Source organism: Chenopodium album, chromosome 21 (assembly GCF_948465745.1).
Source record: "Chenopodium album chromosome 21, dcCheAlbu1.1, whole genome shotgun sequence".
In the NCBI taxonomy this organism is placed as follows: Eukaryota; Viridiplantae; Streptophyta; class Magnoliopsida; order Caryophyllales; family Amaranthaceae; genus Chenopodium; species Chenopodium album.
The window spans coordinates 12,876,407-12,899,573 of NC_137854.1; the positions used below are offsets into that span (position 1 = coordinate 12,876,407).

General features: G+C 33.3%; 2 protein-coding genes across 2 annotated transcripts; one reads left to right on the top strand and one right to left on the bottom strand.

Annotated features, from left to right (window-relative positions):
• Nucleotides 1-5,098: 5,098 nt before the first annotated feature.
• On the bottom strand, nucleotides 5,099-12,537 carry LOC145601353 (aluminum-activated malate transporter 4-like). The gene is made up of 6 exons (XM_081657358.1): nucleotides 11,646-12,537; nucleotides 10,201-10,338; nucleotides 9,731-10,000; nucleotides 9,469-9,605; nucleotides 9,231-9,377; nucleotides 5,099-6,332 (listed from the first exon to the last, which is right to left on the bottom strand). Exons 1-6 carry the CDS (start codon nucleotides 12,049-12,051, stop codon nucleotides 5,628-5,630), a joined length of 1,803 nt encoding a protein of 600 aa, XP_081513484.1. The 5' UTR covers nucleotides 12,052-12,537; the 3' UTR covers nucleotides 5,099-5,627.
• A 4,710-nt stretch (nucleotides 12,538-17,247) lies between these two features.
• LOC145601376 (mannose-P-dolichol utilization defect 1 protein homolog 2-like) lies at nucleotides 17,248-23,120 on the top strand. Its single transcript, XM_081657387.1, has 8 exons — nucleotides 17,248-17,469; nucleotides 18,648-18,801; nucleotides 19,517-19,589; nucleotides 19,671-19,737; nucleotides 19,884-19,943; nucleotides 20,984-21,044; nucleotides 21,138-21,179; nucleotides 22,748-23,120. Exons 1-8 carry the CDS (start codon nucleotides 17,323-17,325, stop codon nucleotides 22,849-22,851), a joined length of 708 nt encoding a protein of 235 aa, XP_081513513.1. The 5' UTR covers nucleotides 17,248-17,322; the 3' UTR covers nucleotides 22,852-23,120.
• Nucleotides 23,121-23,167: the final 47 nt, after the last annotated feature.

Sequence of the window (23,167 nt, forward strand, 5' to 3'; positions counted from 1 at the left end):
GTATTGAACTTAATCATCCCCAATAGAAGCTAGAAATGCATTTTTTAATTACAACATTATGTTTGTAGCAAAATATTAGCCAAAATGTGTTAGACCCGTTTTGGACCCGTTTTAGACCCGGATTCGTTGGACCCGTCGGATATGGATCTGGATCTTCATTTTCTAGACCCGACGGATCTGGGGCGGATCTGGATCCAAGGTTGAAAAACGGATCTGGATTCGGACCCGGTCCAGATCCGACCCGTTGCCATCCCTACATCTAGGTGATAATTGAAATCAGGATTCTGCTTCAGTTCAAAAAGACATCTGGATAAATACTCCATCCTAATTGCAAAGAGAAAAGGGGACATAGGGTCACCTTGCCTAAGAACTTTAATGAATTTTTATACTATACATTAGTTAGTGTAGTTAAATTATTAGTTGTTGTGTTTGGTGATGATCTAGATTGCACTGATACGGGTACGGGGCATATACGGGGATGGGGACGGAGACGGAAAACGGAAAATCTAAAATTTCCAGGGTACGGAGACGACAATTTTTAAAAATGTAAATTTAAATATAAAAAATATGAAGCATTGTAAAAATTTTAATGCAACAAAATAAAAGGATAATACAAACAATTTAGCCAATGTTTATAACCCTTCAATTTCGGCTCAGTCACACATACATTTAATTAAATTTGCAGCTGCCCAGTATGCAAATAATAACAAATCAGAATCTTAATAAAAATTTAAAAGAATTAATTAATTAATTAATAGTCAAAAACTAATTAGTACGTCTAACCTCCCTTCAACAAAAGAAAAAAAAAGCCTTGAACTTATCTGTTAGTTTGTTACTCAAAGAGAAAGAGAATTAAAAAGTGAGAAAGAGAAGGAGAAGTGTCGCTGCCGTTAGCTCCGCCTCCGTTAGCCTTGCCGCCGTCGCTGTTAAATCGTCGCTGGCGCTGTAAAACTCGCCACTATCGCGGGTTAGCCTCGCCTCTAAGATAGAGTGAGAAACTAAAAACCCTAATTTTTTATTTTTGAAGTGTAAATTGGGGATATGGGTCAACAGTCACAAAACAAGCCCAAAATTGCCCATGGGGACGGCGTTAAGCCTCACGCGCGTCCCTAGAAACGTCCCCAAAAAGTCAAAGTGTCCTCAAAAAGTCAACGCATCTTGGGGACGTCCCCAAGCCGTCCCCAGGGACGTACCCGTACCCGTAACGTCCCGGGGACTGGGGACGCCGGCCAAAAGGCGTCCCCATGCAATATAGGTTATGATTTACAAGTTTTAATAATTAGGGTTTAGATTGAAGTTAAATTTAGAGATCAATTTTAGGTTACGTAGTGTTTAGTGGAATTAGTTGCTAGAATCATACGTTCTTCCTACGTGTTGAGATTATGCCTTCTTAAAAAAGGCTTCTTTTTTTTGTTCTAATGCTGAGATTTTAGATGCTAGAAGGAACATGGTTGTGGCTGTTTTACGAAAAATAATTGAGTTGGGTTTGCTGTTATGTTCATGATGTGTTTCATGGTTGTTGGTTTAATTGTGCTTGTTCTTTGAGTTGCTTGTTTCAAGTTGCTTTGCTGTTGCTGCCTTGCTTTGTCGAGTATTTGCCGACTGAGGTATACATATATTATTCTTCTTTATTGTTTGTCGTTCTTCAAAGAATTATAGAATTTGTTGTTCTTCTTGTGTACATATAGTATCTGCATAATTGGTGTGGCCTGATGCTGTGTTTACCTGTAGTTGACTATATTATGTAGGACAACCTTTGAGATTTTTGCTTGGTTTTGTGGACTAATGGTGTGTTTGGGTGTGTTTGGTTATACTATGTAGGATAGTTGTTTGCATCAATTAGTATTAGGTACTACTGGAGTATCATGCTCATGGTACTCCAACATATTAAGTGAAATAACATACCTTTAAAACAAAATAACAAAAATCTGTGAGAGTATATAAATGAAAATAAACCTAAAATAATTAAAAATTCAAGTTAATTTCTCACTCCACTTTCTCTCTCCCCACCTTTTCTCTCTCTAATTTCCCAAGTCACCATTTTAGCATCATCAAATCCTTCATTCTTCTCAACAAAAACCACAAAAATTCTTTTTATTATTATTTTAACCACTCAAACACACACAAAATTGCTCAATTTGAAGTTGAAAATCAATTTCACTACATAATACATGATTGATATTCATGAATGATATAAAGATACGACAATTGCGAAGAACAAGAATGAGCAAAACAAAGTAAGTAGATTTAATTTGTTTTTGTTTTTACTTAAAGTAATTAAAAATGTACTGCTAATTTGAACTAAATATGTTAATTTGATTTGATTCAATCGAATCTTTGTTATTTTTGAATTTGCTAAAACGTTGTGTTATTTTATGAAAACTTTATGTTATTTTACTAATTAAAATACAATGTAATTCTGATAAAACATTATGTCATTTTACACAAATCTTGTGTTATTTTGCTAAAATAACCTTATGTTATTTTGCTAAAACATTGTGTTACTTTACGTAAACCATGTGTTATTTTGATAAATTCTAGTGTTTTTAAACTTGTGTTATCTCAAACAAAGCTTGAATTATTTATTTTGTTGAAATCATCTGTTATTTTGCTAAAAGATTATTGTGTTATCTTACTTGAACTTTGTGTTATTTTGCTTCAACCTTTTGTTATTTTTTTTTCACATGTATGTTATTTTTACACAACGATATGTTAATATCCCTTTCCGTAAAAAGAGCTCAACTAATTATCAGTTAATTAATTTCTGCATCAAATTTCGTCTCTTAATTCTTGATTCTTTTTCTCTTCTTTAAATAAAATCATCTTCATTCAATTTGTTGTTCAAATTTAATCAGATTCTCACAAATATAAAACACTCAATTTGATTTTTAGGGTTTTAACATTTTTGATTTTGGTAATTTGAACAATTAGCTCTTCAATCAACAAATTTTGTTAATAATAGACTGACTGAAGAAGATAGATCTTGAATGTTGCAGAAATTCTAAAATTATTGAAAGAATTTTGAAAAATAAAGTAAGGAGGAAAGAGCAGGAAAACGAGGAAGGATTTATTTTTATAATTTTTTATTTTTTATAATTAGACCAATGGAGTACCATGCTCATGGTACTCCGGGAGTACTATAGAAATTGCGTTATGCAGTGGTTTGCATACCAGATTTTAGTCTTAGCTTCAAGCCTGACAGGTAAATCGTTTTTTTTTTTGTTTTTTTTTTATTTTTTTTTATTATTTTTTTTATTTTTATTTGAAACCAAGGTAAATCTCTTATTAGATCGAATTAAATTAACACTCCTACAATCTTATGCCAAATATCACATTGTACGAATTAATCATTTACATTATGTTTCAGGAAAGCTTTGCTACAGAAAATCAAAGACACCTTAAGGAAATAATAGGAAGTAGCTAAAACAAATCAAGAAATTTGGGAACGTATGTTGAAAATTTGAACAGAGATTCTGTAATTTTTTTTGCATTTGAAATGGTAAATCCTACTACTCTTTTGTACTCATATTCCTCTAACATTAAGTAAACTCTTGTAAGTTACCCCATGTCTCACAGATCAAAAGACACACTCTTGTACCTACATTCTTCTAAAATCCTTTGCTTTGATTTGAGCATCATCACATAATAGTATAATACCAATAATATTTTATGCTATCTTCTTAAGTAATGAATCATGATCTTACAAAGTTGACTTTGCCAACTTCCCGCCTTATTTTAATAATAATATGCATCATGGGAACTGTAGTCATCCATTTGTGTCTCCCCAAACCCAGTGATGAATACCTTTCGCGTCGAATCATAATTGAATGAAGTAAAAGTGTGAAAAGTCTAGTGTTGCGGTTAGTTTTTATTAAAAATCTTTCTTTCTGTTTTCAAAAACCTACTCTATTTTATGAAACTAGCCAATCCATTTTAGTTTGGTCCATGATAAGGGTCCAATAATAGTGTATTTGGGTAAGGATCAAAAAGAGCTTTCCAACGATATATTATAAGTCCAATTCCAATGAATAATGAGGAAGTTATGGCCAAAATAATAAACTGGGCTCGGTTTGATTCTTACATACAGCCCGATGATCTAGAGGAGGGCCTATCATTATTCCTAAAACTGGTAGGATTGATTATAGTCTTCTGGAATCATCTAGAAGGTTCTTTTTATCCTAGTAGGATTATGATTGATAATTATGTTTTAAGAGTTTTACTTGAATAAATAAGTGTTTTTATGAAAATACGATTTTACCCTTTAAACATGGATTTTACGACTTAATCATATTGAGAAGTGGATTCCGCGTACATAACCTGTATTGTCCAACGCAACGCCTGACGTCGCAGTGCTTCACCTGGCAAGGGAGCCTATCGCCTGGCGATGGTCTTGTCGTCTGGCGACAGATGGCAGTTTTATTCGTATTGAACTCGAAGTATTTTCTATCGTTTTTGGACTATTTTCTTATAAATAGGGTCCTAGACCTCCGTTTTCAATCAATCAATTCTCACCCGGAATTCTCTAATTTCTCTTCTCTCTCTTAAGCAATATAGCTTATTCTTTCTCCCTCTCTAACTTTTCTAAACTAGCCTTTTACAAAGCACCATACCGCATACATTAGTCCTAGACACACCTAGCCAAGTTCGAAGTTGCCTTTGCCCTAGACGTGAAAGGTTGATAATTTCTGAAGGTTTGGTTCCAAATCCAGTCTAAACTTGTTAACTCTTTCTATTAATTCTTTATTTAATTCCTTGATTTATTATTTCATTGAAGTTTACTAACTTGTGTATTTTATTATTATTAAGAGGTATAAGGCTTCAAAGTAAGTAACTAACTTACTCCCTTTTTATTTCAATATAGAAAGCATGTTTAGATTTGTTTAATTCTTAGTATCATGTTAGGATGTTTTGTAAAAGGCTAGAAAGAGGTATAAGGCTTCAAAGTAAGTGGTCAACCTCACATTCTAAACTCAAATCCATATTGGACTGTGTCATTCTTTGGCCCAACCAGGCTAATGCAAACTCTCTTTGGGCAATTAGCTAATAAACTATCAGTTGATATTAATAAAATTAAAACAAGAATGAACAGCATACTAGATAGATTGCAAAAGAGCTACTTATTCACTTACTATTTATACATAGCCACATAGGTAGAGTCAATGATGCAGCATCATGAGTTCATGACCTAATGTACATCTTTAGTAAGTTACTAGTCTGAAAAAATGATATTTGATGTAAATTACAAATTTAAAGACCCCAAAAACCAAGTCATGCGAACTCGCTTTATTTTTGTACTGCTTCCCATTTATATATGCACCTGTAAATCTGTAATTCACATGAAGAAAGTCTCACTAAAATACTCACAAAGAATGGCTTGTGTAATTAGTATGTAAATGAAAATTCATTCTGTAGTCCTTTTTGGTTATAAGCAGAATCTCAATCGCTGCTTCAATAAATCACTAGTAAGTTGACCACTTTCCAATGCACATAACCTCATTTACTCGAGCAAATGACTTGAGACGAGTACCAGAGACCTTGAGTATATAATAGTGCAGATTTCAACTAGCCAAGCTGCATCAAAAACTAAGCTGACCTGCAGCGAAATACTTCACAATCAAACCCAGACCTCAATTTTTGAGCTGAAAGCACATAATCAACTTCTTCCATAAACCAGGGCTCTCATTATCAGCTGGAAGTTCGGTTGGTTCCTTGAAATGTGCTTTCTCACTAAGTTCCTCAAATGCATCCACCAAGTATCCAAGCCTTGCAACAAATTCTACCAAAAGAGAAGCGAAAGTTGCTAATGACAAGGAACTAGCACTTTCATAAGTTTGGGCTTCCTTTTCATTGATGGTGAAGTCAGGAAGAATTGAAATACGTGAAGGCCAATGAGTCCTGCCAGCCATGCTGTCAGTGGAGCACATCCCTTGCATTGAAGATCCACCACCAAACATAGACATCTTTGAACCTGTGATATCAATGTTTGATTGCGTATGCTCAGGTTCGATGCTAAGCACACTGAGGGAATTTATCACAAGCTGACTGCCACCACAATCCTTCATTTGGGCAACATGATCAGGATCTTCAAATTCCTTGGGCCGTTTTCCTTCCTCCCAAGACTCAAAACTAACCAAAAGATAAGACTTTTCATCTATCCTTGTTTGCAGCTGCTCTGCTGCTGCATGAACTTCAGCCAGTATATCAAAATCATTTAGTTTATTTAGTTTCTCCATTTTCTCAACTTTGCTCCCAAGGTCACGTAATAGTTTAGCCCCAGCAATACCAACCCTGCGAAGTTCATTGGTGAAAACCTGTCTCTTCTCTGCAGGTGCCTATGCATATTAAACAAACAGATCAGTCAAATCATTTAATCAACATAAAAGAGTAGTAGAAGCTAAGCCCAAGAGGCAAGAGTGCAAAGAAATAATTTTTTCATTTTTTTTTTGAAGTGTGTCCATAAAGCCCTAAATTAAAAGATTAACAAGTCCCTATACTAGAAAGCTACAAAGAAAAAACCGCATAAACCTTCGCCGGACTAGAAGGCCTTGAACAAATAAACCAAACCATAACCATAACCATAACTAATCACAACAAACTAATGAATCTATATAACCTTTCATAGTTAATAGGATCAATGATTACTTTTGAAAAATAAAAATCTCATTCATGAAACTTTTTTGGGTGAATTTCAAATTCAATAGACTCAAGGAGTTTCTAAAATGCCATAAGTGTGAGCTATGGGAGGTTTGTGAGGTAGTTTATCATGACATAAATAAGCAAACTAGAGAGTGGTTGAGTATATATTTGATGCTATACTTAGAGACCAATCTTTGGTTGATGTTTGGAATTGTTATACGTGGATAGCTAAAGTGATTGCTTTGGGCACACACCAATACACCACTGGTTCAGGAGAGCTTTTCTCCAATCAGGGCTTTGATCGTCTCAAAACCAGATTAGTCAGAGTCTGGTATAAAAAGCTATGGGCAAACAATGAGTAATAGTTTCCTAAGTAATTAATAGACTTGGCAAAAACTGACCAACTCAAAAACCAACCTGAACCCAATCCGCTAAATTATGGACAATAGTATAATGCAATTCAGACTTGAGAATTGAGACTAACTGACTACATTGAGTCTTGCTCTTTACTTATTGTGTTATTTGTTCCATTATCAATTACACTCATAAGTAATAGCTTAATTAGAAGGCAAAACACCATACAGGCTACAACTCTATGGCAAGGAATGTGGTGGAACATGATTCACAAATCAAAAAATCAAATAACGAAAGTATCTTTGATTATTACAGAATTAAACTGATCTTAGGTCTTGTTTTCATATATATCTGGTATAAAAATTAATAATTGGATTTTGTCTACTAAAAGCTGCAAGTATTTTATTAACACAAATTCTAAATTTTTTTTAATATATCTGGTATAAAAATTAATAAGGGTCTCTTGAAAATGTATAAATATTGAATTCTTCCACTTTTTAATAAACGCAACTTGTCCCCTTAGCACAGATTTTGGGAAGATAACAGTGAACGTAAACGAATTAACCTAAACATCGCAATAGGGAAGGGTTGGCTAACCTATATTTAGCACTATAACTTATATTACCATAATTGTCCAATTATCCTCTCTAATCTCTTCCCTAAAATGTGTGTCAAAGAAACATGTGATTTATTAAACATGGAGGAAGTATGCTAAATAATTAAACTAGATAAGGAGTATGAAGTTAACTATAATACTATTAAATGATACTCCATGTATGGTTATTGTACATGATATGATAGATGGATCTTTTTTTGAAATACTTTTCAAAACGATTCTAATGATATGATAATTACAAATAAATGATTAAAAGTTGATATTCAAAAATGATTTTATTTATGCAAAATGCTAGTATAATAGTTATTCAAAACTCTAATAAATACTATGAATATATGAGGTGACATCATAGGTGGCAGAATTCACTTAGATGGCATCTTAGGTGACAACATTTAGCATCTATGTCGTCTCATGATCGGGTTTGGGACTAAGGCTTTGTTGTTGTTGTAGTTGTATAATTTCCACCCTACATCATTGGTATGGCCATCATTACTTTTTAGAAAGATGGAAGAAGGTAGGTTGAGCATAAGTCTCAATAGCTTGTGGGGTCTATGATCATTTCTATGACATCGACGGAGCTACGGATATTCAAAGACATCAAATGCTATCACTCCCTCCCCCTCTTTTAACAATATGACTTTTACACTATGTATTGACTTTGACTTAATTTTTTTTTCACTAATATATAAAAGACACATGCATGTTATTATATAAATATAATATGTTGTTGGATTCAAGGTGTGCATTTTCACAATATCAACTTTTATAACTTTTACTATAATAATACAATTATAGATATAAATGGTCAAAGTTATGTTTTGGCAAATGTGGTATTAGAATGTGGCATCTTTTTTTTTTTAATAAAAAGGGAGTTTATTCTATGAATGGCACAAAGTGCAGCCTCAATTGGTAATGTAAACCTCTATCACCAAATAGGTGGGCTACTGGCTTCTAGGGTTAATTAAGGAACAAACTTTTAAAAAGAGTAATATGAGGGCTGCAAAAAAGTAGCTAATGTAAATTTTAAAAAAGAGTCGACAGCACAGTTCTCGTTTGCAATGATGATGTATTGATGTGCAGTAATTACTACTTAGTAAATACCGTGATTAATCTAGCAGTTTTCTCATAGATTGTTTTCTTCTTATGCTCCAGAATCCTACTCTCACAAATTGTTTCTTGATTTTGTAGATAAATCATTACATGGTAGCGTGAGGGCATTAGATTTTTCATTTACTTAGTTGCTTATAGATGGTTCTTCTTGGGTTCTTTCTGATATGCTTCATATATATGTTAGACTTATCCCAAAACAATTGTATGTTCCACTTTGTACATTCTCTCGTAGTCTCGTTACCTTGCAATCTACCGTCAGTTACTAAATGATCTAATGCCATAACTGATGAAATTACTAGGACTATTATTAAATGATCCAATGCCACAAGAGTTAACTATTGACTTATTGAGCACCCATACCAAAATCAACAAGATTTAGTGAAGCTTCATAATCAGTTATATACTTAAAAAGAGTAACAAAATGCAGCTGACAACATAAAAAAATAAACTAAACGCACCTAGCTTGGTTATAGTAAGAACAGTTAAAAGGAGAAGCAGTGAGACACACACACACCTGTATTTCTGAAAGAATGCATCCATGCATTGCCATGACCATGAAAGCACAATGTCTCAGAGCACCACTGACTTTAACATAGTTTTCCCATGGATAATAAAATGACTTGTAAGGGCCGTGTGGAGGCTCCCATGTCGCAAAACCTAGCTGAAACAGATGTACTTTTGTGGTTAAAGCAAACCGTTCTGACAAATAAAAAAAAAAAAGTAAATTGTGAAAGCTCTAAAAATCAAAATACCAAAGATTCCTCTTGGCTTGTAGACTGGAGAGCTGCTCTGTAACCACCATACATAGGATCATCATAAACTTGGTATGTAAGAATTTTTGAAGGGATTTTATCATATGCAACACAACGCAAGTACCCGTCAACACAACCTACAAAAGAGTATGATCTTGTTTCAGGAGCAGGTCAAATCACAGGAACTAATCAGGCACTTTTTTTTACCCCCCCCCCCCCCCCGGACCCAAGAAATAAGAAATGTAGTGAATTGTGGTCAAACCTTCCAATGAAGTAGCAACACCTTTGAAATTTTTAACAACCAGCTTGTGAAGATCCTCACCAGCCCAGATAGGGTAAATACAGATGTTGACGAGAGAAGCCATGCCAGCCCCAATTGCAATAAGTAATAACCGAAAATATGCAGTCCGGAGAAAGTTTGATGTTTTATTTCCAGTCACCAGTACTAAACAAAAAGTCAGCAGGAAGACCCTGAACCCATACTCGTAAGGTTTCAACTTGGGGTATAATTTAACATAAGTCACGCAAAATCCTGAAATCAAAAGATCATAACAACCAGGTTACGGTGATATTATCATAAAAAAGATGGGCATTAAATAAGTCATATTAGTATATTACAAACCATAGGTAGGCACATATGACATTCAATAACAATAAGAAGGAAACAGAATTTCAGCTTTGGTAAGTTCTAATTAAATTTACATATATATGAAGTTAAACAAAAATGCTGACCTCCAATAAATAGAGTAACTATAATGAATGCTTCTTTAAATTCTCCAACATGAATGGCTACTTCTGCTATCCCTAAAGCAATTGCACCAGCAGACAGAGTTCCAATAGCACGGTTACAACCTTTACTGAGAGATGCTCCTACAGAAGAACAAACCAACTGTCATATAGAGTGAATAGATGTGAGTATAGCCACACCCACACAAAAAAAAAATGTAAAGAACCCTGCTTCACACGTTGAAGAAACTTAAACCCTAAACTAGAATCATCCCAAAACAACAGTCTTAGGTCCATAAATTTGATCAATAATAAACCTGAGCTAGCAAAAGTACAGGCTAAGATCTTTTTGATGAAAAAGAAATATAACAGCTCACTCCATCACTTTTTACGTTGTATTTGTTCAGTTTTTCCTATATACAGCCTGAACATTGAAATGGGCCAGAAAATAATACTTGTACTAATTTCGACTGAAAAACCAATACTCTCTCCATTCCACAATAAGTATTTTTTCCGATAGTATGCACAAACCAGGATGGTTATCATTGCATAGATCTGCATTCTATTTCCGAACTCACAAGTAACATTGCATTACAATTTAAAACTAACTTTTGATATAGCATTCACATTCAAAATAGACTACCACAGTTACAATAAAAATCACCAAATTTAACAGAGAAGTACAACACTAAAATAAAAAATTTGACCACATACGCACACCAGTAAATGTACAATGAAATCAGACTAGCATAGTTATAATTGCCCAAATGAAACAAAACATGCCACTAAAAGAAATAAACAACATAACATCTACATTACACTAGAAACAGACCAGCACAATTATAAATCTATAATCGCCCAAATCAAACAGAACAACATGCCACTGAAATAAATAAGCAACAACATATCTACATTACATTAAAAACAGACTAGCACAGTTACTGATTCAAATAAATTACTGCATAACTACTCTAAGCAGACTAACACAGTTAAAATCGCACAAATTAGACAGAACAACATACCACTGAAAAACAACGACATAGCTACACTATATTCAAAACAGACTAGCATAGTTAAAATCGCCCAAATTCAACAAAACAACATACCATTGAAAGACAAAGTAAATTAAAGCCTACATACCTACACTATATTCGAAACAGATTAGCGCAGTTAAAATCGCCCATGTACTAACTATTAAACAAAACAACACACCACTAATAACAAAACGTAAAATCGACGACATACTTACACTACATTCGAAACACAGTTAAAATCGTCCATATCAAACAGAACAACATACAACTGAATTACATAAATAAACAACAAACCTACACTATATTCAAAGTATTTAACAAAACGTAAAATCGACGACAAACTTACACTACATTCGAAACACCAAAAGTTGCACATAATATGTAACGGAGGTAGTATATAAATAAACAACAACATACCTACACTATATTCGAAACAAACGACAACGGTTAAAATCGCCCAAATAGCATATTGACTAACATCCTTTAAAGGTCCCGTCAAAAAGATGAGCAAAGAAACCAAAACCAAACACAAGCCCATTTTCGCTGCAAAGAAGACTTTTCGAGGGTCTGATCTTCCCATTTCATATAAATTAACCCAGAAATCTTTGAACCCATTAACAAAGCCCGAAAACCCATCACAAATACACCGATAAAACCCGATTTTGGCCCGATTACAAATTGATCGGAAACACCCAGAATCGTTGAGGTCAGCTTCTGCATCCGAAGTCGGAAACCCGAATTCATTATACCCTTTTCGAGAGAGCAATCTCTCTTTACTTCTCTCCATGAAACTCTGCCTCAATGATCCGAATTTTGCCGCCATTTTAAAGGGTAATTTGTGAAACCTAAATTGTCCTTTGAATAGTCGTGATAATGAAATTGAACAAAAGGAAGATGATTGAGATGATAAATTGGAGATTAAGCATTACCAAGAGACAAATTACAAATTAATTTGAATTTTAAACAATTTTAATGGGATTAAATTCAAAAAATTCGGACTTTGTAAAAAAAAATGAAGGGGTCGTGAAGAAGACGTGCTGAATTTAGGGAGGAGAGAGATGATAAATTGATGATGAAAGAGTTGAGGAAGGAGGGAGTTTCAAAGTTAATTATGCCGGAAAATTATTAAAAATTGATTGATTATTTGATGTGAGAGAGAAATTTCAATCAGAGATCTCATCAGATTTTACAACACTTTGATGACCGATTTGTTTGTTTTTGTCTTTTATGTTGGTTTTTATTTTTAAATAATGGAAGGAAAAAGTACAAGTACTAAAAAGGTTGGAACTTGGAAGAAGAAGAACAAGTTAGAAGAGGAGGTTAATTAGTTATGGACTTTTGGCCTATTTGGGGTCGGATTGAAATTTTCAATTTGGATATGATATGGACAAGGAGGTTTTCCTTTGGACTTGTTACGAAATTACGATGTCGGCCGGATTATATTTCGATAAGGTATTTTCGAATTCGGTTTAATTTTGTTTCGAATGTTGCTTTTACTAATTAATTTTGACAAATTTTTAAGGTTTGTTGTTATGTAATTTAATTAAAAGGATTTGCATGATCTAGTAAAAGTATTAACGTTAAATAAAGATTCTTATCATCAAAACAAATATTGTTGAACAAATTACATTAGTTATACATTGATTAGAATTATATGACCGTGTATATTTTATTTGGATGGGTTACTTATTCCATATAAATGTAATTTCACAATCTATGACTAATGGTAACTTATATGATTGAAATTTTATATAACTTTCGCTAAGTATCAGTTGCAACTTGAGAGTATTATTCATGAGATATATAATATTCACAAGTTGCAACTAATACTTAACGAAGGTAGTATTATTTGCCAAAAAAAAAGGAAGTCCTTTATATATATCACACTTGCTTCTTCTAAACTTTATCTACGTTTTCGTTCTAATTCATTTGATTGCAAGTATCAAAGTGATGGTAAATAAATAAACAAGTAAAAGTGTATTGTCCCTTTATTCCTATTTAATGTTAGATGATTTAATTGTAATATGATTTTAATCATGCGAACAAACTCAAAAAATGAGAGTGAGGGACAGCTCAAGTGGTTAGAGCTTCCCTCCCGCATCTAGAAGATATTGAGATCGATTCTCACCCCCACCCTTGTGGCTCTCTAAGGAAAATAAAATAAAATAAAAAACCTCAAAAAATACTTGATTTCATTCCCTAACTTAGTTGGCCCAATTTACAAGATTCTTGATCCACAAACTTTAGTTTGCCTAATATTCTTGTCCCTTACCCAAAATGTAGCTCCATAAATTCACAAACCTTCTATGAACAACACGAATGTTGGGTAGCCCTTTTGAAAAAGTTTCACACTACGAGTATATATTATAAAATAGCTCTAATTTGTCAAATAAAAAAATAAAATAAAATAGCTCTAATTTAAAATAATAAAACATATGGACAAAATGCTAAAATCAACCTCAAAATGGACACCTATGCACACTTTAATTTGGAACATGTCTCAAAATCTACCAATGATATTGACCTAGGTTAAATTGTTTTGAAAAGTAGAGTTTTATAGCTTTCCAAAAATTTGATATAACTCTTATAATCCTTTTTTCTATTTTAGAATTCAAGAGGTATGAGCTCTTAATTATTGATTAATAGTTAAATAATTACACATTTAATTATTTATCGTAATAAATATAATTAACTAATCTAATATGTATATTCATGTCTAATAATCCTCATGTAAGATTTGTAATTTAGTTTTTATTATGCATATTTTCCTTTTTATTCTTTTTTTCTATGATTAAATTTATCATGGTTAATGGATTCAAGACCTATTATGTGAAACACATCAAATCTCGAGTTAGTTTTGAACTACTAGTTTATGTAAGTAGTAATAGTAATAGTAATAATTATTAACAAAGTGATCAACTTTAGTTACAAACTTTATACTCCAATCAGAAATGATAATAAGTGCTTGAAATTATACTCAAACCTATAATGATAAGTTAATTAACAATCAATCAAAAGATAACGAGGAAACAACTATTAGTTAAACCACCTAAAGTGATTCTTATTTGCATTCTTTAGGGTTTATATTAATCGATTATTTTATGTATCGTTATGAATTGCAATCATTTGGTAGACTAGCCTCTCATGAATTATTCCTCTAGCCTTTCTCAATTTTTATCATGAGTCTAGTAGCTCATTTTAGAATAATGATAATGAAGTTATGACGGACGCTTATGCATGGATTGTATTTCTTTGCAATACCTTTTTTTGTTGCCTCTAATTTAGATCTAAATATACTTACAAATGTCCCTAAAAAAAATAATTGTTGCACAATTTCTTACTTGTCCCTTTATATATAATTAATTTATGCAAACATATCCGTGTGTACAATTCGCTTTCCCATAGCTAGCTAGTTGCAGATGAAAATAGTTTTGTGTGTTTATAATGTGTCACACCAAGAATTTGAAGCTATCACATAGTACAATGTTATATCTCAATCATAATTAATGGTCTTGATTCTTGAAGGTTGGTTGTTAATTATCAATCAGCTCATATTGTTGATTGGATTTATTCTAGTCCAAGTATTGGCACATGGGCTGACCCAATAGGCCCTTAATCCCATTTTCTCACCTCATGCATTGAAAAAAAATCAATATCATGTTTGTTTCGCAGGGTTTGAAGTGAGTAGCCCGGGCGTTGCTCCGGGATACTACTTTTATAGTTGTGCAGCTTTAATACTTTTATAGAATAATATTATTTAGTGTGCAATTTTAAAACATAATTAGCTATTAGCCTAGATGGTTACACAATAATCTCTCTTCCAAGAGGTCTAGTGTTCAAACCTTGTCATCCATATTTTTTTTCAATATGGTTGAGACAACATGGAGTATTATTGGTAGTGCGATGATGTGGCATATTGAGGAATGGGGTAGCTGACGTGGCATAATAAGGAGTTGAGTTAGTGACGTGGCATAGTGAGGGGTTTTACGTGGCGTAGAGACGTTTTTAGAAACAACTTTTAATATATTAGTATAGATAGATTTGGGAATAGACCTATAATTATATGCCCTCTATTTTCAGGTAGCTAAATAACGACATTAATGAATAAGTAGGCTAATAAATTTGATTGAGGATATTTATGTGAATTTATACTTGTCATCTTCTAATAGCAATAATTTTTTTTTCCACTATTTACACCCTTACCCTACGTATTAACATATTAGATTACTAATTTTGTTCTCGGGGATAGTTCATTTTGTTGATAAAACTTTTTGGCTTGAATGTTAAATCTTATCACATATGGAGTACTCCATTAAAAACCTATTATCCCTTTTACAATGTTGGACTTTTTGTAGTTTTATTTCTAAATTCTTTAAAAAGATAAAGGAAGTAACTAGAAGTATTTGTTAGACAAATATATATAAATCATATACTTCCTCCGTTTCTTTTTAGTTGACACGTTTGCCAATGCACTTATTCAATCATTAATATCTTTAATTATCGATAAGCAAAAATTATGAAAAGTTGATACTTTGAAAGTATATAACGTGACGAATCTAACAAGATTCCACATGACTATATTTTTCATTACGTATAAAGCACAAAATACGGTCAAAGAGAGGTGGATGAATAGTGCTAAAGTCAAAACGTGTCAACTAAAAAGAAACGGAGGTAGTATATTATAAGATATGTATTAAAAATTAAAATTTATTTTATGTATGCGAGAGATCAAAAGTTTATTGAAAATAAAACTCTAAAGTAATCTTTTTATCCTAAAAAAATAAAATAAAAATAAATTAAAATAAAATAAAAATAAATTAAAATAAAATAAAAAATCTATCTGATATCGCTTATATATGCATAGCTGTCTGCAATCTGCTTATACGACTTGACAAAACCTTGAAGTGTCAAATATCGTTGTCTTGTGTCATGACTGCGAAATTCGGATTTATTTATTAGTGATACATCATAATTTTACAAAAATAATAAAAATATTAGTGGTATAATGCAAGCGTAAAATGTTCGACATTGTAATTAAAAAATAAATTAAAGGGTAATACATGTATATTCGTTGGTCTTAGTTTTTATGAATTTTCCATACCTAATTCCACTTCTCATCCCAACCTTTATTCTTCTTATTTCCACTCCAATTGTGGAGGTTTCAAAATTAAATCTGACTCAATGAACCCAACTTATTCGAATGTGACTTGACTCACTTGTTGACTTGCATGAATGCAATACTACTCTACAATTTGTACTATTTAAATTTTTAAAATGGCTCATATACGAATAGCCCTGACTTAATCCGACCCAAATGACTCGAATAGACATCCATCCCTAGACTTAGCAATCCTAACCCAGTCTCAATGACCCGAAATCTACTCAGGCCAAAAACATCAACCCAAAATTGAGCCGAAACATGAAATCTACCGACTTGTACCCGATCCAAAAATGGAGTTGACCCGATCTTGACCAAACTTGAAGTTGACCTGTTACCTAAAATGACCCAACCCGAAATTGACCCAAAGTTTTTTATCCGAACAGACTCGATACCCGAAATGCCCAAACTAAAATTACCTTATAACTAAACTAAAAATGTTTGGTGCCAAAATTGACTCAAATTGTTCATCTCCAACCGTAGCCAAGCTCATAAATCGAATTGATAGTTCATATTATAACGATAACAATATATCAAATTATCGCTTTGAACTTGATCACAAATGGAACAATCCGAACATGACCCAATCCGTTTTTGACCCGACCCGAATATACTCAACCCGAAAATGGTCCTGCCCCAAACAAACCCGACCCAAAATTGACCGACCTGAACCCGACCCAAAATTGACCGACCTGAGTCATACCCAAAACCCGAATTGACTCGAATCGACCTGCAATCGCCCCAAATGTTAGCTTACCCGAAAGTGATCCAACCCGAAAGGCACCCGACCCGAATAACCCGTTTGCCAAGTCTATGACCATCCCACGCCTAGCTAAAGAAAAAACCAGACTGTAAAGGGTAGTTGAAGCTGAAGGTGCCTGAAAGTTAAAGCAAAACTCAGTTTGATCTCCAACCTATTCAGAAAACAAAAAAAAAATGGAGATATTTGGTATGGACTTTGGCTGTGTAATTGGATCGCTTCGCCATGGCCAAATTCCAGAAAAAGATTGCTTGCTTCCCCTTATTTCTAAGCTACTTGGTTATTGTATCGTTGCCGCTTCAACCACTGTCAAGATCCCTCAGGTTTTCTATTTCATCTTAATTTTAGTTTTTTTTAGAGAATTTATGACATTAAAATTCCTAATTTGTTGTCAATTGATATTGTTTGTTCAATTCTTTTGTAATTATAATCAAATTATTTACTAAATTCCTTTTTTTAGCGGAATTCTGCATTTAAAGTCTTCTTTTCTCATGATTATGCGGTTGTTTGTTGATTGTTTATAACCTACAAAAAGTTTTAATTGTTGTTGTTGTTTTTTTCCTTCTAAATTTAAACAATTTAACCAGTTAGAAGCATTATATTTTGATGAATGATGGTATAATTGATTTTTCCACCCCAAGTATTAATTTTTCAATGTCGTAATTGGTTTTTGGTGTGTTGATATGAAGTTATCTCTGTTATTATAACAATTGCCGGTTTTGTTGTTTATTGGTGGATTTAAATTGAAGAATTTTCCATTAAAGTTGAGTTGTGGTTTGGAATTTTTTATTATGTGCATGGTACATTGATGATTATTTTTGGTGCACTTAATTAATGACTAATTTAATTAAGGAGATGGTATATAATTTGATCTTGTATATTACCAAGTTGAAGTGTTTTCCTTGTCTATTTTCGTTACGATTTACAACCATTGGTACTGGTATCATCCGGAGATGTGAATATGAGTGATAGTAAAGTCAACAAAGAAAATTCATACTTGATGCTTCTTCCATCCGTTAAAGTTTGCCCCTCGCCAATTTTCACTTCATTGAGAATTGTTTGAGTGGCTAGGTAGATTGGTTGTTTAGTTACTTTAGTATGCGCGGTAGTAAATAAGGTAGAGAGGAATTGTGAGGAGCATGCTAAAAATGGGAATGGAGCTATCTATTAGAGATGACCAAATAAGGAATATGGAGTTATCTTTAAGGACGGAGAGAGTAGTTTACCCCGTACACATTCACAGGTTCACAAGGGGTGTGCCATGTAAATTGAACAAAAAGTTATTAATCTTGTAATTATTCACTTAGCTTACCTTCTTCTCTTAGTTTGTCATTGACTTATCAATAATTTTTCTAATTTTCAAGGCATTCCGAAGTTCTATGGCAGACTGGCATGACTCTTATCTTACAAACACTCTTATCTTACGACTTGTAGTTCTTTCACACTAATTGTTTCCAATGCTTTAAATTGCTATCAAATTGATTTTTTCTATATATGGCAGATATTGAAGATCTTAGAACACAAAAGTGTAAGAGGGCTTAGTGTGGCGGCTTTTGAGCTTGAAGTTATTGGTTACACAATTTCTCTAGCGTATTGCCTTCATAAAGGCCTCCCCTTTTCAGCTTTTGGGGAATATGCATTTCTGTTGGTGCAAGGTACTTAACATAACTTCACCTAGAATTTTAGGACTCTTCTGTCAAGAAGAGATTAACTTATCTCCACTTTCTAACTTAAATATAATCATAATTTACTGTGAGTTATTTATCCAACTCATGTTCTTACATGTTTAAACCCATCCAAAAGATTTAATAGTATTAAGATGGGCAATCAAATAGGTAAATATAATAGTATTAAAAATGTATATTAGTGATCTTATTTTAGTCACCTTCTACTTGGGGTGTTTTTATTTTGGCAGTTTGAATATTTTTTTTCCCCTTATGATTAATGACTGTTAGCCAAGTTTCTCAAGACTTTTTTTTAGCTTTCATCCATTTCATGATTCACATGTTCAACTAGTCTTAGGGCCTGTTCACATTTACTGAACTGAGCTGAACTGAACTGATTGGAGCTGAACTGAACTGAACTGATTGAAACTGAACTGAACTGAACTGAACTGAGCTGAGCTGCAATGAATATTTTATGTGAGAGGGAAATTAAGAGCTGAACTAAACTGAACTGATTGGAGCTGAACTGAACTAAACTGAACTGATTGGAGCTGAGCTGAACTGAATTGAACTGAACTGAAATTAAGTAAATATGAACAGGCCCTTACTACTTACAGCTTAAAGTTTTTATTTTATTAATTTATTTTATTATTTTTTGGATTCTTAATATCTATTCAAGTTCTGATAATTAGATTTCTCCTTGCAGCTATTATTCTCGTTGGGGTAATCTATTACTTTTCACAACCTGTGGGAACTTCAAGATGGATGAGGGCACTACTGTATCCTTTGCTTTGTGATCTGATCTTTATCATCGGAAAAAAAAAAAAAAATCCCCTTTTTCTTTAACATTATTGATTTAGATATTGTGGCTTGGCACCAACAATTCTGGCTGGTAAAATAGATCCCGTACTTTTTGAAGCTTTATATGTGAGCGAATACTCTTAAATGATTTCACAATTTGTTTAATATCTTCTGTATTGGATATATTTTGACAACTAAATGGTATTGTTTTGAGCAATATGCCACCTTTTTGTTTGTTTAATACATACTCATTCTGGGTCCATTTATCACAGGCATCACAACATGCAATATTTCTGTGTGCAAGGATTCCTCAAATATGGAAAAATTTCAGTGTAAGTTGAACTCTTGAACGTTGAAGCCTGTTAGGATAATGGATGACAAGTGATGCTGTATTATGTATCTTTTTTTTTGAAAGATATTATGTATCTATTTTTTTGTTAGTATTTCCATGCTTGAATTTTAAAACGTTTTAAGGCATATTGAGGCAATTGGCTCTTGAAACCATGGCATAACGGATAACGCACATGATTAGGGGTGAAGCCGTGAAGGTTCATGGCACAAACCATTATGTAAAAAAGTAGTCATTTGTGTACTGAATATTATAATGGACTTACATATTACCACAATTAGCTGCACTGAACCTTTGATATATAGAAGTGGACTTAAAAAGAGTTTCTTAGCTTCATAAAATACTTACAAGTGCAGTAATTTAGTTGGTGTTAGAAGACTTCGTTTACACCTTAAGTGCTTCTAGTGTATAGGGTGCCCTTGTGTGTTTTATATTTGGATTTATGAATAGTATGTTATATTTGACCCTTGGTGGATGTGATCCTCCAGTCTCCATTCTATGATCTTCTGAGCCCAGTCGAGGGGGTCATAACTCATAACTGGCTACCGGAGATCATCTACTGTGCTTTAATATACAGTGTGTTGAACCAAGAATTGGCTACTTCTTTTTTGCAATGATTAGACCGGAGTTGAGCAGGAACTGGAATACATGGTCAATATATCAACCAAATTGTTGAATTCATTATCAAGTCAGATAATTCTGGAGAAATTGATTAATATACCTAGACAATCTACCTCTTCATGAATATCTTTTCTTTGATTTTATTGTTTTAGAAATTTAAAATTTTCAATCCTTTTGGTGATAAGCCACTGTAGTAGCTTTATCTGCTGAATGTTAATTCTTGAATAAATATCTAGGTAAATGTTGTCCTTGGCTATGATCTTAATGTCACATCGACTTATGACGTTATGCTACAAAGCAACCTTTTATGCAGTTTGTTCTTGCTAAAAAAAGTCCATATGATTTGTCATTATGCTTACATATGGGCTTGACATTTTTGACAACTGTCTTCATAACTTGCAGAATAAATCTACAGGGGAACTCAGCTTTCTAACATGTTTTATGAACTTTGGGGGTTCCATGGGTGAGTATATAAATGATCTCATACATCTCTTTTTATTTCAAAACATTTGAGGTTCATCGTTGCATACTGTGATTTCTGTTTGCTGTTTTGTAGTGAGGGTTTTTACCAGTAACCAGGAGAAAGCACCTACAAGTGGTATCCTTGCTCATATTATATTGTTGCGCTGTTCTACGTATTTTGATAGTTATAATTTATACATACTTTTCGTCATCATCACCATCATCAACCCATCATTATTATTATTTTTTTTATTTACTTTGTTTATGTGTTTGATTATAAGGCACTTATGGGTATTTTTTATTTTATCTTTCTCAACTTTGTGTAAAGAATTGTTGAAATCAATTTGGAACTTTCCAAAAAGGAATAGATTGCAGTTAAAAAAGAACGGAGGTAGTATACCACAAGGGTCTTTTGGTTATAACTGTCTTTAGTCTTTTTCCAAGTGATTAGGGACAATGCTATATATGGATAGACCTAGTCAATCACCGTACCTTAGCTAAGCTTGGTGGATATTGGACAGTTTGTAATGACTAATGAGTTACAGAGGACTTCAGTCCAAATTACTGTCAAAACTCAAGACCTTTCACATTGTTTTCCCTGTAAATGTGGACTGCTGGGGAACTTTGGCCTAGGTTTTGACCTTTGACCCTTCAATGATTGATTCTTCATTTTGGATACGAAACATGCAAACTTTCCTCTAATTGCAGAGTTTGACACTATTTGGTGTCAAGCTCTCGATATGGTGGAGAACATTTTCATCCACTTGGAATTTCATGATGCTAGCCATAGCTGTTCATGCAAGCAACACATCTTGATACTCTTTATCATAATACTTGGAAATTTTTAAAGGGCTTTGTATTCCCAATAAAATGCCATGTACGGGAATCTGGATGTCTCCTTGAAGAACTGCTCTGATACATTTTAGAGGGTACTTTCATATTATTATGGATTTCTGTGGAAAATTTAATTGGACTTTAGTAGGGTTGTTCGGGATTTGGCTTAGTTTGATTAATTCATGTGGAATTGCTATTAGCACATATTGGTTTCTATGGTAGTTAAATTGCTATTAGCATGTGTTTTGGTCCTTTAGGTTGTTGGTGAGTGGTGACCATGTTTCAAGGAACGTGCAAATCCAAGGTTTGGTCGACATCTTGGTTTCCAAGCACTTTTGGGGATAATATTGGGAGCTTTCTTTTATGCTAGGACTTTTTTTTTTTTTTTTTCCCTATCTGGATGCCATGCTAAGAAAAGGCAAAACCAACTAAAATTGCCACTTCTATCAGGTGCACAAAGTGAAGGCTTTTGAAATGTGTAGTGGAAAGATGGTTCACCAATTATTTTGAGGATGGCACATCAAATTTAGTAAGCTTTGAGAGCAGAGAAAGGTGATGGGGAAGGGAGAAGAGGAAAAGCAAAAGAGAGAAGGTAGCAGTGTGGTGAGGAAGGGGAAGATGGGTGTTTCCCCTGCTTGTTTGTTGTTGCAGGAGAAATGTAGGAAAGCCTTATGATGCATCAAATATTTATAGATGTGAAATCGCTTTTACAGATGTAGAATATATCAAGGAAGAATCAGGGATAGTGTTACATTCGTTTGGTTTGTTTTTTCATGATCTTTGTAATCTTGCAACATACCAGCATAATTGTAACTATGCTGCCTTTTTCATCTGGAAATTTGTTTAATTAATTCCTTGACTCTGTTTTAGTTGTGATGGGCTCTGTCCTTGGTGCCGTAACGAATGGTACCTTGTTAAGCCAGATAATTATATACAAGAAGTCTGACAAGAAGAAAGAAAAGAAGGTTGAGTGAAGAAATGTTCTGTTTCTGAGACTGCTTTGCCATGGCTGTAAAATCTCCATGTCACGTTATACATCCTTTTTTTTCCTTTTTTCTTTTTCTGTAAAATTTTTCCATTTAGCGTCAAGGAACTAAACGAAAATTATGTTTTGTAAGCAACTCTGGCAGTTTCAATCTGTAGATTTTATTATATTTATACACACAGGATGGAAGATAATCTGATACTACTGACAATTTGTTGCTGATTTAAAAGATGAGTAAGATATTCTTTTATTCTGTCATTCATACTCTGTTGATTGTTACTGATGAATGCATGCTTTTTCATTGC